The sequence below is a fragment of the Helianthus annuus genome, chromosome 17, assembly GCF_002127325.2.
Source record: "Helianthus annuus cultivar XRQ/B chromosome 17, HanXRQr2.0-SUNRISE, whole genome shotgun sequence".
NCBI lineage: Eukaryota > Viridiplantae > Streptophyta > Magnoliopsida > Asterales > Asteraceae > Helianthus > Helianthus annuus.
Window position 1 is genome coordinate 42,025,214 of NC_035449.2, and position 22,074 is coordinate 42,047,287.

General features: G+C 37.9%; 1 protein-coding gene across 1 annotated transcript; it reads right to left on the bottom strand.

The window, feature by feature from the left end:
• Window positions 1-20,169: 20,169 nt before the first annotated feature.
• On the bottom strand, window positions 20,170-21,291 carry LOC110923562 (mini zinc finger protein 2). Its single transcript, XM_022167638.2, has one exon. The coding sequence runs from the start codon at window positions 20,735-20,737 to the stop codon at window positions 20,426-20,428; it is 312 nt and encodes a 103-aa protein (XP_022023330.1). The 5' UTR covers window positions 20,738-21,291; the 3' UTR covers window positions 20,170-20,425.
• Window positions 21,292-22,074: the final 783 nt, after the last annotated feature.

The window sequence follows — 22,074 nt, forward strand, 5'->3', positions numbered from 1 at the left end:
TGTATTAATTTGATGCGTCAGTCTCACACTTTAGGGCCTAACAATCTCCCCCTAGACTGATGCCATCAAATTATCTTCATAACTTGAATTCAGCAACGTCTTCAACGTAGTCTATGGCTGTCGCTATACTGCAGATGTTGTGGAAGTTCTTGACTTCTGAACTCTAAGCACTGGGTCTCTTTCTTCAGCTCTTGTGGTTAGCTTCATATGAGGATCATGATCAGCTTTAACTTGAAAGTCTTTGTTAAAAAGAATGTGAGAGGAGGATTCTCAACAGCTCTTTTCTTCTTCAGTCTTTTTCATTCAAGCAGGTTCACGGTACTTCTTCAAATGTACTTTCACTGTCAGACGGCGTTTCGTATCCGGTTCTTCTGACTCAGGTACATCTTGTTATTTTTCTGCTTCAGGCTTCTTTAGCAACTAACAGCATTTCAGTCTTCATCAACCCCTGTTCTTGATTGAAATCAAGTTCTGCACATGCTCACAAACTTATAAGCAAACATTTCTTATGCAACAGGGAGAGTACCATATGAACACTAGGTACATCCAAGTACTTGTACTCGGATTTCACAATTCAAACTCTTTCAAATTTTTATGATCAGTCAAATCTTCAAGAACGGTTATAATTTTTAATTTTAAGGAAAACAAATAAGCACTCTATTTTTGGATTTTTGGTTTTATAGAAAAACAAGACACTATTTTTTATTTTTTTTGTATTTTTGAATTTTTCAATTTTTTTTTATTTTTAATTTTTTAAGAACTAAAACAAATAAAAATCAAAATATAAACAACTACCATAATATACAATTACAATTGCAATGGGATCAAAATTCGTTCTCAGGCAGACTAAGGAACACTTTTCAGTACAAGCCTGATCAAACTGGTCTACGCGATTGCCAATATGTTTGTCCACTTAAACTTTAATGCTCAACTTTCAATTTTTCAACTTCGTGATATGCTTAAGGTAATATTATACTATTATACCTGTGTGTCCCATTCCAAGGCATACCCCCACGATCAAGGTAAGCACAACAATTCATCGTAGCAGGTGAGTATACTGATGACATCCTTTAAGATATCCTGACTGTGTCTAGATCTGCATATAATCTGTTTTATCATGTTTTGATTTCTTAACAATGAACACCCAAATAAATACTAATCAAATCCTGGAAATATAAACAGCACACTCTATCATGCAATTATCTTCCCTACCACATATTTCACAAGTCCAATCCAGATTTCTGAAATCTTAACTGGGAATAGGTTGAGAAGAGAACAGAATAGATCTTTTGCAGAGATGGTATAATATACAGATCAAATGAGTTTTTCTCAATTTGATATAGTTTTCTTGAGGTTTCTTTTGGGCACTTGAGGGCCTCTTTCGGGTGTATTAGATCTATAGCGCGACAACGTACAGCTAGGTCAGCATGTATCTGGATGCAGCAGAAGCTGACGTTGCCTAGCACCTCCAGGTCAGCATGTATCTGGATGCAGCAGAGGAGGTACACGACTTTTTCAAAGAAGATTTCAGAATCAGATCAAAATTGTGTGTAGCGGGACAACGTACAGGTATTCAAATAGAAATGAGCTAATTCCAAGTGACTTTCTTTCCTGGGGTCATGTACAATTTTAGTTCTGAACAGAAGGACAACCAAGATATCCCCGGATGATTCAACAATATAAAGACCCGAAACCTCAGATGTTGGCTATCTATCAACGCAAGATTTAAGACCATAAAATCATACGCCGTTGGTATGTTACCCACATGGTACATAGTCTGTTATGTTTATATCACTTAGTATCTTTTATCATGTTGAGCGTCAAGCCTATCGACATATCACAGTAGATCCTAGTCTTTTCTGCTATGGCACCTTACATGTGTTAGTCAAACCCTTTAACACGAACATTTATTTCACTTCCCATATCATGCAATATATCTTTTTGGCTTTTTCATTTTTCTAATGTTTTTGTATTTTTCTCATTTTCTCCCCCTAAAACAATACATATATATACAACACACTCTTTTTGTATTTTTCTTTTCTGAGTTTTCTCCCCCTAAACTCTATATCTATCTATATGTCCCCCCCCCCTAAATTTGTGCATAAATCTTGTATTTTTGCGCAAATTTACCATTTACTAGAGAAAGGACACTTTATGAACAAAGTTATAAACTAAGAAAAAGAGAGAAAAATATTTTTGCTTAACCGTTCTGTCATCAAATTGAAGACTAATCAATTTCAAATCAAAGTACTGAATTTAAACGGTACCTTTTGCTGATCTTATCTTACTTCTCTAATCTCCTCCAAAGGAAACATATCATCTGTAAAAAAAAATTGAACTTTTTGCAACAGTGAAATGTTACCCGTTTTTATCTCTGGAACAACCGCTATCAACATTCCAGAGATTGTCAACAGCTCCTCCTTGGTTGTTCCTGAAAGGTAAGGAGATTAGTAAGACATGGGTACCCAGGCCATCGTTGTCCTGGGATTTCCTGAAGCATCAAAATAAGACACTTCCTTTAAGCATAAGTCCCCTTTCGTCTCAAGGATTGGAGATGTTGCCATTTTGCATTTGGGTTTCCAAATTTGTTTCGGCTTAACAAACGTGTTTGTTGCCTTCGGCTGAGCAACTTTAGCTGTTTCAGACTTGTTAGTTTTAGAAAAACGTTTTTGTTCCTGAAAAGCTTTGCGTTTGTTTTTGGCAGCATTCCAATCCCCATCAGAAGGTTTAACCTTGGGATTTACATTGTTCATTGCCTTAGGTGATGATACCTTCATAGGCTTAGAATGGTAGTTACCCTTTGGTGTAACCCTCTGATTTTGCATATAATAGGGTACGTAGGGACGATTTGTGCAGTTCCGAGCAATGTGACCAGCAATGCTGCAATTGAAGCATGTTTGTCTCGTCACGTAGAAGGCATTCTGATCAGCTTGTGTAGCTCTTGCAGGCCCTGAAGGATGAACCGGTCCTTTCTGTGCTTGTTTTTGTTGCACATTTCTTGCAAACGATGATGAATTCGGATGTCTATACTTGTCGCTTGCAGGGGCCTTCTGTGGTAGAGATTTCCTCTGAGTTTTCTTATTTTGTGTAGACTGCACGTCTTGTTCAGAAATCTCACCGGTCTTTCCGAAAGCTTTGTTAGCACAGTCAAATGCATATTTTTCACATTTGCCATTACTGGCTGGCTTAACAAAGGAATTTTTCACATCACGGGCCTTTTGAGGACTATTGCTGCCCGTTGAGGACTGTGGGGAGCCTGATCGTCTTTGATGTTTAGGCTTCTTAATTCCGCGTCCTTTACCTGCTCGCTTCGGCTCCTATTGCTTGATCTGAACCTTTTCATCACTAACAGAAGGTTCAGATTGTTCAGCTTGCGCACTTTGAGCCTTGTTCATGTCAATCTTCACTTCTTCCTTCATGTCCTCAGCTTTGACAGAATCGGAGAATTCTGGTTTATCAGATGAAACACCAGAAACTTTAGTAGAAACTTCAGCTGAATCGTTAGACGAATTATCAACACAAGACGGTTTTGCATATGACACTCTTGAGCTGAATTCACTAGAATCAACTGATTCCAATTTCTCAGAATCAGCTGCTTCAGGTGATTCGCATTTGGAATCTGATGGTTCAGCTGGCTCATTCGTTTCGTTTGATGTTTCAGTCTCTGTTACACAAGCATCTGGCTCATTCGTTTCGTTTGATGTTTCAGTCTCTGTTACACAAGCATCAACGTTTTCGCCCAAACAATCAGGCCTGACATTCATCATAGAGTGTAAAAATGAGCCAAAAATGTCACATACATGAGAACTTGATGCTTGTTCATCTCCAACGACACCTTCAACTTTAACTTCATCTGCAGGGGAAAACGAAGCATTAGGATCAAAAGTGCCCTTTGAAACAAAATTTACCGAATGAGTCGCTCGTTTATCAACAGGTCTGCTGTTGATTGATGACTTATCAGTTTTAGGACCGTAAGCCATCTTGTCCTCATTCATCAATTCCTCCTCAGTCATGAGTAAGTATGTGTAATTGTCATTGTAAGGAGGAGGAACTTGATTAAATCCCAACCCAAACCCCTTCCTTTTCTTGTATGCAAGTTGCTGATCACACAGATTTTTGACCAGTTTACTGGAAGACTCATATTTTTTAATGTTAAGTTCGTTAATTTGATATCTTTCTCTAATATCTTCCAGTTCTTTGATCAAAATGCATACCTTCTCCTGTGCCTCTAAGAAATGGGTTGTTTTTACACTGACATCATCCTTAAGTTGGATGATGTCTTTTCGCTGAGCTTCAATTTTATCTTTATAAAGCTTTTCATTCTTTGATAAAGTAAAATTTTTATTTTTTATGTCGTTGTAGTCTTGAATCAACTCAGCGTTGTGTAATCGATATGCCTCATTTCTTTCTCTACACTCAGGAGTGCAAAAGGCAGAAAGTATCTCTTCACATTCTTTAGTAATTTCTCGAGCCAAGGGTTTGTTAAACATAAATGCTGAATTTTGCGATGAGTCAGCATTGTCATATGATTTGATTAGTGAGATCAGCTCATCTGACTTCATTTTGTAACAGTTGCTGTTGGTTGTCAATATTATCTGATTAACATTTCTAAACCAACGACAGTTCGCCTGATCTGGAATCCCTTTTATAGCCTCCAGAAGCTTTCTGTTGCTCATGCGAGTAGACACCACCATTTCTGCCTTCTCCATTTCAGAAAGCAGTTCAACAAACCGGCCAATCACTGCTTCTATAGATTCACCATATGAGTATTTGAATCCTTCGAGTTCCTGCTCAAGAACCTCTTTCTTAGAAGACATTTTTTAAGATTTGATCCCCAAAAAAAATGTGATCCTTTTTAACAATTTCCTCAACACAAGCTCAAGCGAGAACCCGTGTACTCGCCAACTCAAACACTTTGCACGTGAAAGAATGAACCCGCTTTCTAAACCGCACCTCAAAAACCTGTCAAAACTTGTCACAAAAGGAAGTGTCTTATTTTGATGCTTCAGGAAATCCCAGGACAACGATGGCCTGGGTACCCATGTCTTACTAATCTCCTTACCTTTCAGGAACAACCAAGGAGGAGCTGTTGACAATCTCTGGAATATTGATAGCGATTGTTCCAGAGATAAAAACGGGTAACATTTCACTGTTGCAAAAAGTTCAAATTTTTGTTTACAGATGATATATTTCCTTTGGAGGAGATTAGAGAAGTAAGATAAGATCAGCAAAAGGTACCGTTTAAATTCAGTACTTTGATTTGAAATTGATTAGTCTTCAATTTGATGACAGAACGGTTAAGCAAAAATATTTTTCTCTCTTTTTCTTAGTTTATAACTTTGTTCATAAAGTGTCCTTTCTCTAGTAAATGGTAAATTTGCGCAAAAATACAAGATTTATGCACAACATCATCTGCCAGGTGATGTCCATTTCTTCAACATCATCAGGATGGATCTGATGAAGGTCATCGCCACACCATTTTGGAGGATCAATTTTTCCTGCAACGAAGGCGTTCAAACAGTTTATAACAGAGGCTGCGATATCCAAATTTTCTTTTGACTGTTGTGTAAAGAAAGCAATCATCTCATTTTTCGCAGTGGAGGTGGAAGCAGCAGTGGAGGTATTCACAGCATTTGCAGTGGAAGCGGAAGCAACTGTTGGATGTGGAGGAGTAGCTTGATTAGAGGACCCAGAGCAATAGACATTTGCTGAAGTAGGAGCAGTCTTAGCAGATGCATTGCTAAACATTTGAAAACCTCCTTGAGACAAAAGAGCTGTGTTATTGTCATTTGATGAAGCGGGAGCAACAGAGAATCATGCGGCTAGCATGCTGTTTTTATAGTTGGTTTCTCTTTGTTTATCATCTAAATCACAGGCTTTGATATGAGAGATCATTTCCGACAGACTGCACCTAGCAAGATCTTTAGTTTTCTTGATCATAGCGACATGATGATCCCAGCTCTTTGGCAATGCATTTAGAAGCTGTCTATTGGTAGATGCATTTGATACATGAATTTCTTCCATTTGCATTTGAGTTACTATCTTCATGAACCTCTGAATTTGATTGTCAACAGTTTCACCATAAATATGGTTGAAGTTGTTGAAATATTGTCGCAGCAAATTTCTTCGACTCTCCTTCATATCTTCATTCCCTTCGTAGACCTCGATCAATGATTCCCACAGTTCTTTGGCAGATTTGCAGGTGCGAAATCCAATAACAATGTCTGGACCCAATCCCATGGTTAAGTAGGAAAGTGCTCTTTCATCTTCTTCAATTATAAGTAGATCATCTTCGGTATATTGACTTTTGGGTTTCTTTACTTTAACACCTGGTTCAGTGGAACTATCCATCATAATCTCCCTTGGACCCCTTAAAATGCTTCTCCAAAGTTTATAATCTTTGACCTTCAAGTGTTGTTCAAAACGCCATTTCCACACGGGAAAATCATTTGCATCAGTCAACCTTGGAATGCGTGTTGTGGTTCCAAGCTTTGAATCCAGTTCTTGTTGTTTGTTAAGGGCAGCCAAATCAACGTTATTTGTCGACATAATTAATCAATCAATTAATTAATCAATTAATTATTTTTTAAGTCCAAGTTTGTCAACAGTTCAAAGTCCAAGTCCAAGTCACGTTGCAAAGTGACGTTGCGAGTCGAGACTAAGAAGTAGACAACTCAAGACCGTAGTTGGTTGCGAGTCGAGACTAAAACCAGACAAGTCGAGATCTTTGTTGATTGCGAGTCGAGACTAAAACAAGACAAGTCGAGACAGCTGATGGTTGCGAGTCGAGACCGGAACAGGACAAGTCGAGACAGCTGAAGATTGCGAGTCGAGACCGGAACAGGACAAGTCGAGACAGCTGAAGATTGCGAGTCGAGACCGGAACAGGACAAGTCGAGACAGCTGATGGTTGCGAGTCGAGACCGGAACAGGACAAGTCGAGACAGCTGATGGTTGTGAGTCGAGACCTGCAAAACAAATATGAGATAAAACTGTTGACTCGTAATCCCTGATTTTCAGCACTTTTCAAAAAATTCAAAGATATCGTAATCTTTGAATTTTCTTTGATCACCAACTCCGAGAAATCAGCTAACAATTTTTCGGAAATCTTGCATTCAATGATGAATAAAGACAGATACAAGATTCCTCTGATGTTCTCGGCTCCTTTCCTAGTCGCAACCACTATCAACCTCAACCAAGTGGTTGAGGTTTGCTTAAATACAAATCAAATGGACTTTAACCTAGGCCCATGCGACTACTAGCTAAACAACCCAACCCATACATGATTCGGCCCAAAATGTAAACTAAGTAAATGCAAAAAAACAAACCTTCAACTATATTAACCTACATGAATAAACCTTCAGGTTCCAACAGCGTGTGGTATGACTAGTGATTCATCAGCTAGACATTTCTTCAGATTGCAGATGTGGAATACGTTGTGAATACCACTGAGCTCTTCTAGTAAGTTCAACTTATAAGCCACTGACCCTACACATTCGATGATCTTGAATGGTCCTATATATCTCGGGCTTAACTTACCTTTCTTACCAAATCGCATCACCCCCTTCCAGGGTGATACTTTAAGCAGAACTTTATCACCAACCTCAAACTTGAGAGGTTTTCGTCTTTTATCAGCATAGCTCTTCTGCCTATCCCTGGCAGCTTTCAGGCGGTCACGAATTTGGACAACCTTGTCCGTCGTTTCAAAGACTAGGTCAGGACCTGATAACTGAGCTTCTCCTACTTCTGCCCAACAAATAGGCGTTCTGCACTTCCTACCATATAATGCCTCAAAAGGCGCAGCCTGAATGCTGGTATGATAGCTATTATTATAGGAGAACTCGACCAATGGTAGATGTTATTCCAACTACCACCTAAATCAATCACACACGCACGAAGCATGTCTTCCAGGGTTTGAATGGTACGCTCACTCTGCCCGTCCGTCTGAGGATGGTAAGCCGTGCTAAAATTTAAGCGTGTGCCCGAAGACTGTTGGAAACTTTTCCAAAAGTGCGACGTGTATCTGGTATCCCTGTCAGAGATAATAGCCACTGGTACTCCATGCAGAGACACAATCTTATCAACGTACAATTGGGCTAACATGTCAGAACTGTAAGTTTCCTTAATGGGTAGGAAATGTGCTGACTTAGTCAGTCTATCTACTATCACCCATATAGTATCATTTCCTTTCTTTGTCTTTGGAAATTTGGTGATGAAATCCATCGTCACCATTTCCCATTTCCAAGTGGGAATTTCAGGTTGTTGTAGTAAACCTGACGGCTTTTGATGTTCAGCTTTGACTTGTGCGCACGTCAAACATTTAGCTACATAGGCAGCTATAGACTTCTTCAAGCCTATCCACCAGTAGTTTGCCTTCAAATCCTGGTACATCTTATCAGCTCCAGGATGAACGGAATATTTGGAACTGTGGGCTTCCTAAAGGATGACGTCCCGAAGTCCTCCATAAACAGGAACCCATATTCTTCCATTTAATCTTAGGATTCCGTCCTTGCCATAGGATAACTGTTCTTCAGTCACTCCTAGCTTTTCATTAGGATAGTTAGCTTCCAACACAGCTTCCTTCTGTGCAGCTAACAACCTTTCATTCAAACTATTTTTGATTTCAATGCTTTTGGCATTGATTCTTATCGGCTTCACTCTTTCCTTTCTACTCAAGGCATCTGCGACTACGTTGGCCTTGCCTGGATGGTATCTTATCTCACAATCATAATCATTCAAAGTTTCCATCCAACGTCGCTGTCTCATATTTAAATCCTTCTGATTGAACAGATGCTGGAGGCTTTTGTGATCAGAATAGATCAAACACTTAGTTCCATACAGGTAATGCCTCCAAAGTTTTAGTGCAAATACAACGGCACCCAGCTCCAAGTCATGGGTGGTGTAATTCTTCTCATGCACCTTTAATTGGCGTGAAGCGTAGGCAATGACCTTGCCTTTTTGCATAAGCACACATCCTATCCTGGTGTGTGATGCATCACAATACACTACAAACTCCTCGATTCCTTCAGGTAACGTCAGCACTGGATCGTTGCTCAACTTCTGCTTCAAAATATCGAAGGATTCTTGCTGCTTAGGCCCCCAATTAAATTTGCTATTCTTGCGAGTGAGAAGAGTCAGGGGTGCTGCAATTCTTGAGAAGTTTTCGATAAAGCGTCTATAGTATCCTGCCAATCCTAGGAAACTGCGAATCTCCGTAGGCGTCTTCGGCCCTTGCCAGTTCATGATAGCTTCAATCTTAGCAGGATCTACTTGGATACCATGGTCACTAACAACATGTCCAAGGAATTGGACTTCACGAAGCCAGAACTCACACTTCAAAAACTTGGCGTAGAGCTTTTCTTGATGAAGCAGTTTCAGAATGCAACGGAGGTGCTTCTCATGGTCAGCTTGGCTCTTTGAGTAGATGAGGATGTCATCGATGAAGACGATGACAAATTTATCCAAATAAGGCTTGCAGACGCGATTCATGAGATCCATGAATGCGGCAGGTGCATTAGTGAGCCCAAAAGGCATCACTAGGAACTGTAATGACCATAACGAGTCCTGAATGCAGTCTTGTGTACATCTTCATCTTTAACCTTCAACTGATGGTAGCCTGACCTCATATCAATCTTGGAAAAGTAGCTTGCTCCTTGAAGCTGATCGAACAGATCGTCGATCCTGGGCAAAGGATACCTATTCTTAATAGTGACCTTATTAAGCTCACGGTAATCGATGCACAAACGCATCAACCCATCTTTCTTCTTGACAAACAAGATTGGTGCTCCCCATGGGGACGAGCTAGGTCTAATGAAACCTTTGGCTAGCAAATCATCTAACTGCGTCCTCAATTCCTTCATCTCTGTTGGTGCCAACCTATAAGGTGCTCTTGCAATAGGCGTTGCTCCTAGAATGATGTTGATTCTGAACTCTACTTGTCTATCTGGTGGCAAACCAGGTAGTTCTTCAGGGAAAACTGCAGGGTATTCAGAAATGACTGGGATATCTTCAATCTTCGGTTTCTGCACATCAACAGTCACTTGTGCCATGTAAATGACACAACCCTTCTTTAAGCATTCCGATGCTTTGAGCATAGACACCTGCTTGGGTAATCCGTACTGGGTGTCTCCTTGGATGGTAAGTGGCTCACCAGACGGAGTCTTGATCACCACTTGCTTCTTGTTGCATACAATCTAGGCTTGGTTATGCGATAACCAGTCCATGCCTATCACTATATCGAAACCACCTAACTTAAACGGAAGTAGGGACAAAGGAAAAGAGTGGTTCCTAATGGATATGACACATCCATCTAAAACAGTCGAAGCGGTTTCTATGGTTCCATCAGCTAATTCCACTTCATACTTCACACTTAAGGCTTTAACAGGCATTTTCAACAACTCACAAAACTTATTATCTACAAACGATATATCAGCTCCTGAATCAAAAAGTACTCTTGCGTAGACATCATTAATTAGGAAGGTACCTGTTATCACATTGTCGTCCTGAACAGCTTCCTTCGCATCCATGCGGAAGACCCTTGCATTGGTCTTCTTTCCTTCTTCAGCTTTCTTTGCAAACTTTGGGCAATTTGTCTTAATATGCCCTTTTTTATTGCAACTGTAGCATGTTGCATCTTTGATCTTCTTACAATCTAGGGTCTTGTGCTCCGAAGACTTGCAAATCCCACATATCTTTGGCTGAGATTGGGATTTTGACTCAAACCTGCACTTCCCAAAATGGTGCTTCTTACTAACCTTACACTTGGGCTTATCCCCAGATTGATGCCCATCCTTCCTAGATTCAGACCCCTTCTTGTGGTCATGGTTTCCTTTGTGCTTTTTGTTTGACCGGCGTGAATTGTCATCATCACGCTTTCTCTTCTCGGCATCCGTGTTCCTCAGCGATCTCTGCCGGACCGCGTCCAAAGTGAGGGACAGAGATATATCAGCTACAGACCTGAATGTAGTTGGCCGAGAGGCCTTCACACTTGCCTTGATTTCAGGGGCTAAACCCCCAATAAAACGAGCTATTCTTTTGGGTTCCGGGGTCACAAGATAAGGAACCAACCTTGACATAGTATTAAAGCTCGTAAGGTAAGCTTGGCAATCCAGGTTCTTCATAACCAATGATAAGAAATCAGACTCGATCTTTTCCACCTCATGCTGAGGGCAGTAGTTTTATTTGATAAGTGCGACAAATTGATCCCACATCATATTGTACAGTGGAATCTTCCCGGTAGCTTGAATCAACGATCTCCACCAGGCTAGGGCCTCACCCTTGAAAGACTGGGATACAAACTTCATGATATCCCTTTCAGCACATCCACTTATATCTACCACAGTGTCCATCTCATCCAACCAAGTCATGCAATCCACAGCCCCTTTCTCCCCAGTGAAATCTCGGGGCTTACATGAAACAAAGTACTTGTATGTGCAACCCTTGGCACGAGGCTTATCATCAAATATAATCTTTTTGGATGGAATATTGTTTTCGTTTGAGGAATGTCGATCATCATCTTTCTTAGGTTCCTCTTTCTTAGGCTTAGTTTGGATAGAGGGTGGCTTGCTGTGAGCCTCAGAATGAGTCTTAGGCTTGGAATGTGGTGTAGATAGGGTCCTACTTCGAGTCCAACTAGACTCACTGTTTTGCCGATCCAAAGCCCTTGTAACATCATTATCAACTAGTGCTTGCAGCTCTGCACCAGTCAGCTGTATCCTAGCATTATCGTGGTTTTCCACCGGATGACTATTCACTTCATCCGACCTAGCCATGTAGCTTCAATTGCTACATATAGAAAATAATAGGCAAGGTTTTATTTAGAGGCTTTTACAATATTTTATGATTTATTAACCATAGTTTTAATAGCCATTTTTGGTTAATTTGTTAATATATATTCAGGACTTTTATAACAATCCTATATTTTAATTTAATAATAGCACAAAAGGGCATAGTCACAGAGACAAATTTAATATATTAAACCAAGATTTTTACGGAGTCAAGGTATTGAGGCTTTAATCAAAGTTTATTGCCTTATTCTAGACAGGAAGTTGTAGGCTACCACTGTCTTTAGTCTCAAGGACATTATTCTTTAGCCCGTAGGCACTTCATCCTTAAGGGATGGTTATATAATTAAGAAATTTAAATAACCCAATTAAAAGATGACGTATGTGATTTTATCGCATCACAGTTTGTCATGAATGTTAACATGCTTTCAGATGTTAACAAGAATTGGAATCTTTTGCATAGGTTCTACCATCTTGGCCATGTCTGCAACGACATATAGACTAGGTTTTACCTTTAAGATTCTTTTAATAATTAACGCAGAACAATCCTAAATTGAGATGTTAATATGGATCTGAACCTAATTATGGAACTACCATCTTGGCCCTGTCTTATGATAACACATGGCTAGGTCTTGTCCTTTTTAGATTTTGCCATTTTAATATAATGGTAGATCTTTAATAGGAAATTTTATTTTCATTTATTTTATGATTCATTCACATAATAGATAACAAAAAAATGAAAACTTTAATTAAAACACTCATTAATAAATTAAACAAGTACAACTTTTTCCCTAAACGGAACTTCTACAAAATAACATGCCCACGCAGGGGCGAAACAAACAACAAAATCACGCAGGGGTTAAAAAAAGACATGCCCACGCAGGGGCAGAGTACAAAAAGACAAGCCCACGCAAGGGCTGAGTACAGAATCAAAAGTCCACGCAGGGACTTGATTACAACTAAATACAATAAATAACAAAAGGTCTTCAATGACCCCTTCTCTTGGACTTCCCTTTGATCAGGTCTGACAACCCCTTGAAGAAGCCTCGAGTGATACTGCGCTCTGTTTGAATTTCCCGTTCACATCGGTCCAATCTTTCAAGGACCTTTTGTTGGCGCTCCGTCGGGATCAGTTGCGGCTGCGGCGGATGATACAGAGGTTGAGGAGGTGGCGGACGCTGGTACCCATAACTTGGGTAACCAGTGGTCCAAAGACCACCATAGGGTCCCTCTGGATGGCAAGCATTGTAGTCCCACGCCTCCTGGTACGGGTCCACATTGGCATAATCGTAATGGGTATGAGCCGAATGCTCAAAAGGGTTATACGCCGCTGAACCGGCGTAGGCAGGGATTGGGTTATCAAAACCCAATGGTGGCACCATAGGTGCAGGGTTCGCCTCCGTGATGGGGTTTGATGGTCCCCCCATCTGCGGGTCTTCTTCTTCTTGGAGTGGCGGATAATGGCTGCCACTCAAGGGCTGAGGAGTGCTGATGCAGACTCCTCCTCGCACGGACATCCGTGCGTTTGACTTTCTCCGCCTCGGTGGTTCTGGAAGCGGCTGCTCCACTGGAGGAGGTGGTGGCGGAGTGACTGCCACAAATCGGGAATCCTCGGAAGGATCCTGCTGCTGCTGGTATGGGGACGAGTGTTCGGATGGGGTAAAATACTAGTCCCACTGGTTGAACCTCGCCTGATAGCTGTCAGGACCACGATAAGGTGATCCATGAAAAGATGACCCATCGGAGATTTCGATGGGGTGGTTCGGGGTCCCGGTTGCAGGCTCCACGGGATCCGTATATTCATCCATGTCGTCATTACCCGAAAAATGATCTTCGGGTCCTAGTGGGTTAAAACCCACGGGTTCTTGAATGAAATTAGCCGGGTTGAACCGGCTTTGGAAAACAGGGGTAGGGTCACCAAAAGAATGGTGTGAGTTTGACCGCTGCAATGGTATAAAGGAAGGCGGAGGGTTGTCGGGCTCGTTTTCGGATTGCGGCCCAAAAGAATGCAAATAGGAGGGTGAGGAACTTAGGGAGACTGATCGCCTCCCGGGTTCAACGTAAACCCTCCATGGCTCCTGAGGGCTAGTGCTCATTGTAATCGATGGTGTACGCCGGTGAGAAGGCCCGACTTCATGGTCATTGCCCGTTACTGGGCCCTTGCCTCTTCCTCTCCAAAACCTTGGCGGCATTCTTAACCTGCAAACATGATTAAGATAACAACCAAATATATAAAATAAAAGACAAAATAAACAAAAACAGAATTTGTCCTGTGTTCTGCGTCTAGACTCGGAACTCGAGGAATGTGCAATTTGTGCACTGAGATTAAACACAAAAGGCTAGTGTTTAATTCACTCAGTGTTGGCTCTGATACCAACCTGTCACACCCCTAATTTCCACGTGTTACCGGTGGGCCCGGTGGGGAGTATCGTGACGTAGTTGATATCATCATAGTCAAACAACACAAATTTAATATGCACAGCGAAAGCAAAAGATAGATTTATTTCAACCAAACAAAATTGTAATATTGAGTATCACAAAGTAGTTCAAACAGATCCACAGGCGGATCAAAAGAAAAAGGAAACATGTTCAACAGATTTATTTGCATCCAAGCTTGCGAGATTCTAGGTGATGCTAAGGAGAGGACAACCTATTACTCGTAGTACCTGCACTTAATCTTTTTGGGAAAATACGTCAGTTTACACTGGTAAATACAATTTAACTGACTCATTTTGAAAAGGTTTAAAATTGATTTGAATGCACATGGCACAAAAAGAATTTTATAACTTGGGATAATTATTTGAATATAATACTTGTAAAGAATTACATGTTTATTTTGCGTCTAGTAGACCGGTTCATGTCGGGTTAAAGATTAATAGACACACCACATAGTATAGTCCCGCGGCGGGAAACCAGCGGTTATACCTTGATAAATGTAAATGCACTGACGGGTGTACGCCTACACCCGTGTGCTAAGGTCGTGGTCATTCTTTGAATGATGCCAAGGATATCCGGGACATGGTCATTAAAATCCCAAAGGCATTAAAAAACAAAAAAAAATTTTAAACGAGTCATCTTGATAATACTTAACCACTAATCGATTAAGGTCAAATGCCCGACCATGCGGTATTTTATATACCGTACCCCAAGCCCGTATAAGGGAAAACAAATTAAAAGTATTTACCTGAGCAAATATAGTCACAATAAGCAAGTGCAAATATCTTTTACTGGATCTCCTATTCTGGAACGAAGGTTAAAAATAACCTATTAGAATCCTAACGGGTCTTTAATTTAGCCTAAGCTTAGACCGGTTAGTTTTTAAAGAAAGAATACGGTTCCATCGCATGGAAGGCGAAGACCGGACTGAAATGTGCTTTAGACCCAACAAGTTTGGAGACTTGTATATCATGGGTAAACTAAACACATTTTGGATTTTGAGACAATAATGATATGGTTTGACCCGTTTCGGCTAAAATGTGTAAACTAGTTACATAAGCCGATCCGAACGCGGAGAGTGCGTAACGGGTAACCATATGAATCATATACAAGTTCCCTGAGTTAATATGCACTACATATGTTGTGATATCAGTAAGATATGTCCTATTATGCCCAAAGTGATTTTTAACTCAAACTTTGCCCCGAAAGGGCATTTTAGTCATTTTAAAGGGTATAAAAGAGTTAAATTTGAAATCTGAGTTACAGGTCTGGTTTACTTAGTAATATACTTAATTTGATAGGTTATAACAGTAGGGTATCAAATATATGTGAATTTTATTAATTATAACCATATTATGCACCGAAAGGGGCATTTTGGTAATTTCACATAAGGCTAAAAGGTTAAAACTGGAAATCTGAGTTTAAAACCTTTGTTTACTGTTATAATATAAAAATTTACTGAATATATCAGTAGGTATCAAACCTTATATATATAAACTAGTTTTGATACATACTATGTCGTAAAAATGCTTAAAAAGGCGATTTGGAGCCATTTCCGGGTTTTGAAAGAAAAGCTGATATTTTTAGTATTCCAGAAGGCTCAAAATAATTTATTTATCATAACAAATCAGTAGAAAAAGGTTTGAGGTCAAAAGGATTTATAAAACTCATGTTATAGCCTAAAAGGGCAAAATCGGCAATAACCAAAATAAGCTTAAAACTCTAAGTTATGCTCAGCCTAATAATAAATAAAAATCTCCAAAAATCCCAAAATATTATTTTATATCAGTAGGCAATAAGTTTGTATAAAAATTTGGGTTTAGATAGGCTATATGCTAATTATGCCAATTAATTATTAAGAATGCTTCTAATTACGCTAATGAGCATAACTCTAAATCTAAACCTCAAACTGATGTAAAATTTTAAGTACAAGTTTATAAATCAGTAACTAAGATGTCTACTCTTTTACATTTTCAAAAATCACATTTTAAGCTGTATAATTAGACAACTAGTGAACCAAGCTGTATAATCACAACTAGTGAACCAAGCTGTCTACTCTTGCATGATAATTAGACAACTAGTTAACCAAGCTGTATAATCACATAGGGTTATACTAACATGTAAATAGGTTCAAAAGAAGCTCTAAGGCAATCCTAAACTTGGCTTAAACGGGTCAGAACTGAAAGTCAAAGCATAAGTCAAACTATGCGACTTTCGGCTCCAAACCGAACCTAAACTAAAAATTGCCAGGGTGAACATGTTTAGACATGTTCTTACATTATTTACCAAGTTATATTAATGATAAAACAGGTTGCATAGATCCTACATTGCTAATTATGTATTAATTTGAAAATAAGCATTCTGTTGACTTTTTAAAGTAAGCTTTGACCCGACAATTGACATAGTTAGAGTGGGAATCAGAGAGTACCCTTTTAAGGGTTTATTACCCACATAATTACCCACTCATAGGTATTTTTAATTCGAGATTTGACTGAATAAATTATGAGTAATCTTGAAGTCAAACTTTAATTATGACGGTTTGACTTTTAGCTAATTGACTAAGCTAAACTGGATTAGGAAGGGTTAATGGTACTTACAAGAGTCCTAATCACGACTAGGGATCACTAAGAAGCTTGTTGCTGATCAGGGGAGCTCCAGAAATGAAGTTGTGAATGCTTCAAATGCAAGTGCCCAAATGTTGCAACTTAGATTTTCTTATATAGGGGTTTTGATCACACAAGATGATGCCAAAGAGGTCTATGCTTGTTTCCAGATCGTGACAAGTGCCCCTAATGCATGTAAACTGGTTGGTGCAGCCCCTGGTATGTAAAAACAAGGTTTTGAGTCGGTTTAACAGCTTTAACAGGCAGCTGCCATTTTTTTTCGAATCAGATGACCCCTCGCGTCACGCGTAGGTCCCCTAAGGATCCTACGCTTAGCGCGACGCCCTTGTGAACGAATTTCAACTTTCCAAATTTGCTGTTTTGGTCCCTGGTCCTTCTAAACGAGGTTTTAACTTTATTTCTTGCAATTTTAACCCTTTAACTTGACTTTTAAGGCCTTAAATTACAACGTTGACGCTTTTAACCCTTTGTACACGAATTTTATCATAACTTTCTCATACGATAACGAAACTTTATGAAATTTTTATCACACATTCTAGTGAGCATAATTTATCGTTACAAAGCTTCGGGTTTGCCAAAAGGTCACTCAGAGGTAAACTTTAAACATGTTGACATATTTAGCCCCTGTAGTTTGTAATCTCTCACTTTCTTTCATATTTAGCTCCGTATGATCCATGATTTATTCGTTTGAAAGTATAAACATCTTGTAGGGCTAATTTAAACTATATTTATCCATTGTTGACACTTTGGACCCTTATATTCACATAGTTTCCTTGTTCGTCACCTTTAGTCCCTCTAAAGTATTCTTTCACACGTTCAAAGCTTACAACACGTGTCAATACATTATTGGACATGAATTTTCGAGGTGTTACATTTTAATAATCCAAACTATTCGCCGTTAGCCGCCAATAGTCCCAACTTAAAAAATAACCACGGCCAGTCCCAACTATTAACATATTGGCCTCCAATGGACCCTGACTAACAGAACCCTAACGTCGTTAGTCTTCGGTCGCTAGAAAACGCATTTTTGACCGGAAAACTCAACATTTTCGTCCCAAACCTTTTTGTAACCTTATTACGGACCTTTAGAAACCTTTTTCTAGTAAAAGCCCCAATTATTGAAGTCGCCGTCTTTTTTTCACCGGAAAACTTCTTTATGGCCGAAAAACTCAACTTTTTGGCTAGAAAACTTAACATTCCCGTCCCAAACCTCTTTGTAACCTTAGATCGGACCTTTACAAACCTTTGTCTGGCCAAAAACGGTTTTCCGGCGACCGTAGAGTAACAACATTAGGGTTTTGTTAGTCAGAGTCCATTGGGGCCAATATGTCAATAGTTGGGACTGCCAGTGGTTATTTTTGAAGTTACGACTATTGACGGTCAACGACGAATAGTTGGGATTATTAAAATCCAATATTCCTTTTTTATATTGGTTCGTTTCGTTTGTATTATATAATGTACATAAAAAGGAAAAAATGGACAACATGTCTTGAATCTAATTCTAATTAATATTATTTAATATTATTTAATTAATATTATTTATACTAATATTTAATTCTAATTAATGATTATTAATAATATTATGCTATTCGTATTAATTAAAATTCAAGATTAATTAATAATTAAAAAATAGTTAAAGATTTTATTAAAATAACACTTCAACTTTATTTCAAAGGCGGTTATCTATAAGTTTAAAACGTATGATTTTAATACTTTTTAAATGAATAATCATGCTTAAGTTTTTTATATGATCTATAATTTTCATATGTCACATATTAGTTGTGGTTTCCAATTTATTCTTGTATTTCACAATAATTTATACTTAAGGTGAATATTATGAACTACTCAGGTCAATCACATATTTGTAATAGGATTTTGTTTATTTTTTTAATGAGAAATGTTGGAATCTTATTTATCCTTCTTTTTTAGGTTATAAAGGGTTTATTTCAAACAGATATTTTTTATGGGTCAAAAAGATTTGAGTCATGTTAGGCCAACGTTTCCATACCTTTTGTGCATTTTATTTTTTATATACATTTTGTAAAGTTTGATATATTGTTTATGAGTAGTGAAAACATATTATCAAAAGTATGATATAAGATTTCCTTTTAATAAAACGATTAAGAACATTTTAGGCATTCAAATACCTTTGACACATTTGATCATTTCACTTTTTTTGTTTTTTTTTTAAATGAAACATGTTACTCCGTTGAATATTTTCGAAAAAATACGACTCTAACTGATCGTTTCCACTATCATACGTAAAAATGTAATTTCAGTCCTTTGATGTATTTAAATATGTATATATATACAATCCATGTAATACGCGGGTCTATAAACTAGTTGTATTATATAATGCGGGATATATTTTCATCTTTGAATTGTGAATTTAATGTACATAGAAAGGAAAAAATGGACATGTCTCAATTTATTTCTAGTTCTATATTTTTTTCGTGTTAATATGTCTGAAGTATATTGTTTTCCCGTTAATTATTTCTTTAAAACGTTAGCATGGATTGCATTTCTTCTCCCATATGGCACTAAAACAATATAATACGGTATACATGACTACATGAGAGCAAACATCCGTTTATCTAGTCACAATGTTTTCTTCATAATTTCCGCTGTAACACAATGAAATCATTTTTTAATAAAAGTATTTAACAAATATCACTATACTACAAATAACAGCATTTGTCTTCCGGAAATCATTTTATTAAAAGAGCATTCCTGTTAGAACCTGTACTTTGTGACAAAAATAAGAAGTGACATATACCCGATTCTATGTTCAGGTATACCAGAAACTTTGTTCCCTCATTCATATGTTCCATACCTAACTTCACTACATATCTAATCACATGCCCGATTTTTTTTCTTTTATTTTCTTTTTATGGTTTTGTTATTAACGTTTAATATCAAAGAAATTGAAGCAACTCTTTGTTTAATTCAACCCATTTCTTGCCTTTGAAGTGTGTGTTTTAAGAAAACAAAACCTAATTATTAATTAATTAATTGATGCCATATGTTTACACAACAATTAAAAGCTAGGCTCCATACTAATTAAATTCATATCCAAAGCCTACACAACATCTTTGTCAATTAGGCACATGCATTTGTCCTTAATTTCATCCTTTCCTAAAATGGAAAGATCAAAGAACATGACCATACTTTCTCATTTCTTTGTCCGTGCATACATTTTCTGAAAATTATCACTTGATTATATGGCTCAGGATGCGAGATACGATATATGATGTCGCGTAATTTGTTGAACATAGTCGCGGTTAATTAGTTATAAACCAAAACAAGATTAGGAGGTTATATGGATGGAACACAACTCAAATTACTATATAATTTTACTTAGGAAGCTTCATATACACAAGCTAAAGTCAAACCAAAAAAGATCCAGACAAGATCAAAGATGGATAGATTGACCTAATTTTACAATAGCTTACCCAACTCTCATTTACACACACTAAAAGACAAAACATAAACACACACAACAAGACAAACAAACCACACACATTTTTTTGTATAAATAGAGTGTGTGTTTCATAAACATACTTGTGCTTGAGGTTCTTATTTTCACTCACAATCACTGTAGGAAGCAGCAGCTTCTTCAGTCTCCACCACCCTTCTATGGAAGTTGCGGTGGCAGCCGCATGCGGCACATGTAAGTGAAGCCTCGGTGCCCTCCTCAGCCTCATTCACCGCCATGAATTCCCGACACCCATCGACAGCATACCCACCGACGTTGGCTGCATGGTTTCTTTGACACTCACCATATCTCACATGAACCCTACCCAAGTTTGATGAATTAGCGGAATCCGGTTGTGCCGGTGGCGGTGGTGGTGGTAGTGGTTCTTCCCTTTTCAACACCACTCTTCTTTTGGTCATTTCTTCTAAAGAAAATATGTCTTCTTTTTTTCTTAACAAAACGTAACCCTAAAAGGGTTTATTTATAGGCTGTAAAGCTTTGCACTAACCTTAAGAATAATTTGGTTTAATTCCACTTTTCATCCTTGTTGTTTGATTCTGTTTTCAGTCTTAACCTTACGTTTTATATTAATCACAATTAGACCTTTGAGTTTTTGTGTGTGTAAAGATTCTATGGCAGCATTGTAGTTTAAGTTGTCGTTAATATTAAGAAGCATGCATGTGTGCTTCCACATGTATGTCATATTTGCTATCTATAGGCATATGTATAGATATTAACAATAAAATCGTGTTTTTCTTAATTTAAAAGTTAAAACTTCATTATTCTTTCATAATTATATATTTCTAATTTTTCATAAACAATTTTTCGATTTATAAAAGTATGATGATGTTTAATCAACCGTACGATAAAGATGTTAACGGGGTAATTCAATGTATTGATTTTGTACGTATCTTGATCTATGTTATCTATATCATTAGAAGTGTATAGATGAAATGACTGGTTAATTTAATGTAACGATTGAAGGATTAATTCAATGTATCAGATGTTAAAAATACTCTTTGGATTTGACATATGGAGTTCTATCTTCAATGAATCAAATTAGTGGTGATGGTTTTAATTAGGTATGTATTTCTTTTAATTGACTGCTGACAAATTAAAGGGTAATGGGTAATCTCACCATTTTAAGTAAATGAAAATGACTATGAATAAAGATTAAAAGAATGTGTATATGAAATTTGTACAACTCTCATGTGATTGTCGGATGTATGTTTACACATTATTATCACTATGATTAAATTAAAATGCCTTTTAAATATTTCCTTTTAAGGAGATATTCGACTGGAATGTAACTTTAATTTCGCAAGTGGGTGGATCGGAATTAAATTAAAAGAGTTAGTTTTATTTATATTCATAATATAAAAATGTTATTTGTAGAGATTCTTTATGTTTTGAATAGTGAAAAGTGAAAACCGAGTAACATACTTGGTTTATTTTAATTCTCCATTTTCAACCACTAGACTTCCTACCTATGAGAGCTACCCTTGATGGAAGTTGACCTATTTGTTTATATATAATTAATTTGATGATAGTACAAGTATGAACAATGGCTATGTTTTAGCATGTATTAGACCACATGACATTAATTTTCTCTCATGTGTAGTTGTCTTTTGTTACTCTGTAAATGGTGGTTCAAATCCGATACGAACTAAAGCACGACTCACGTATTCATGGGTTGCACGGAGATGACCGGTTTAATCTAAATATTCTTAATTCTTTTTGTTTTTACATATCATCG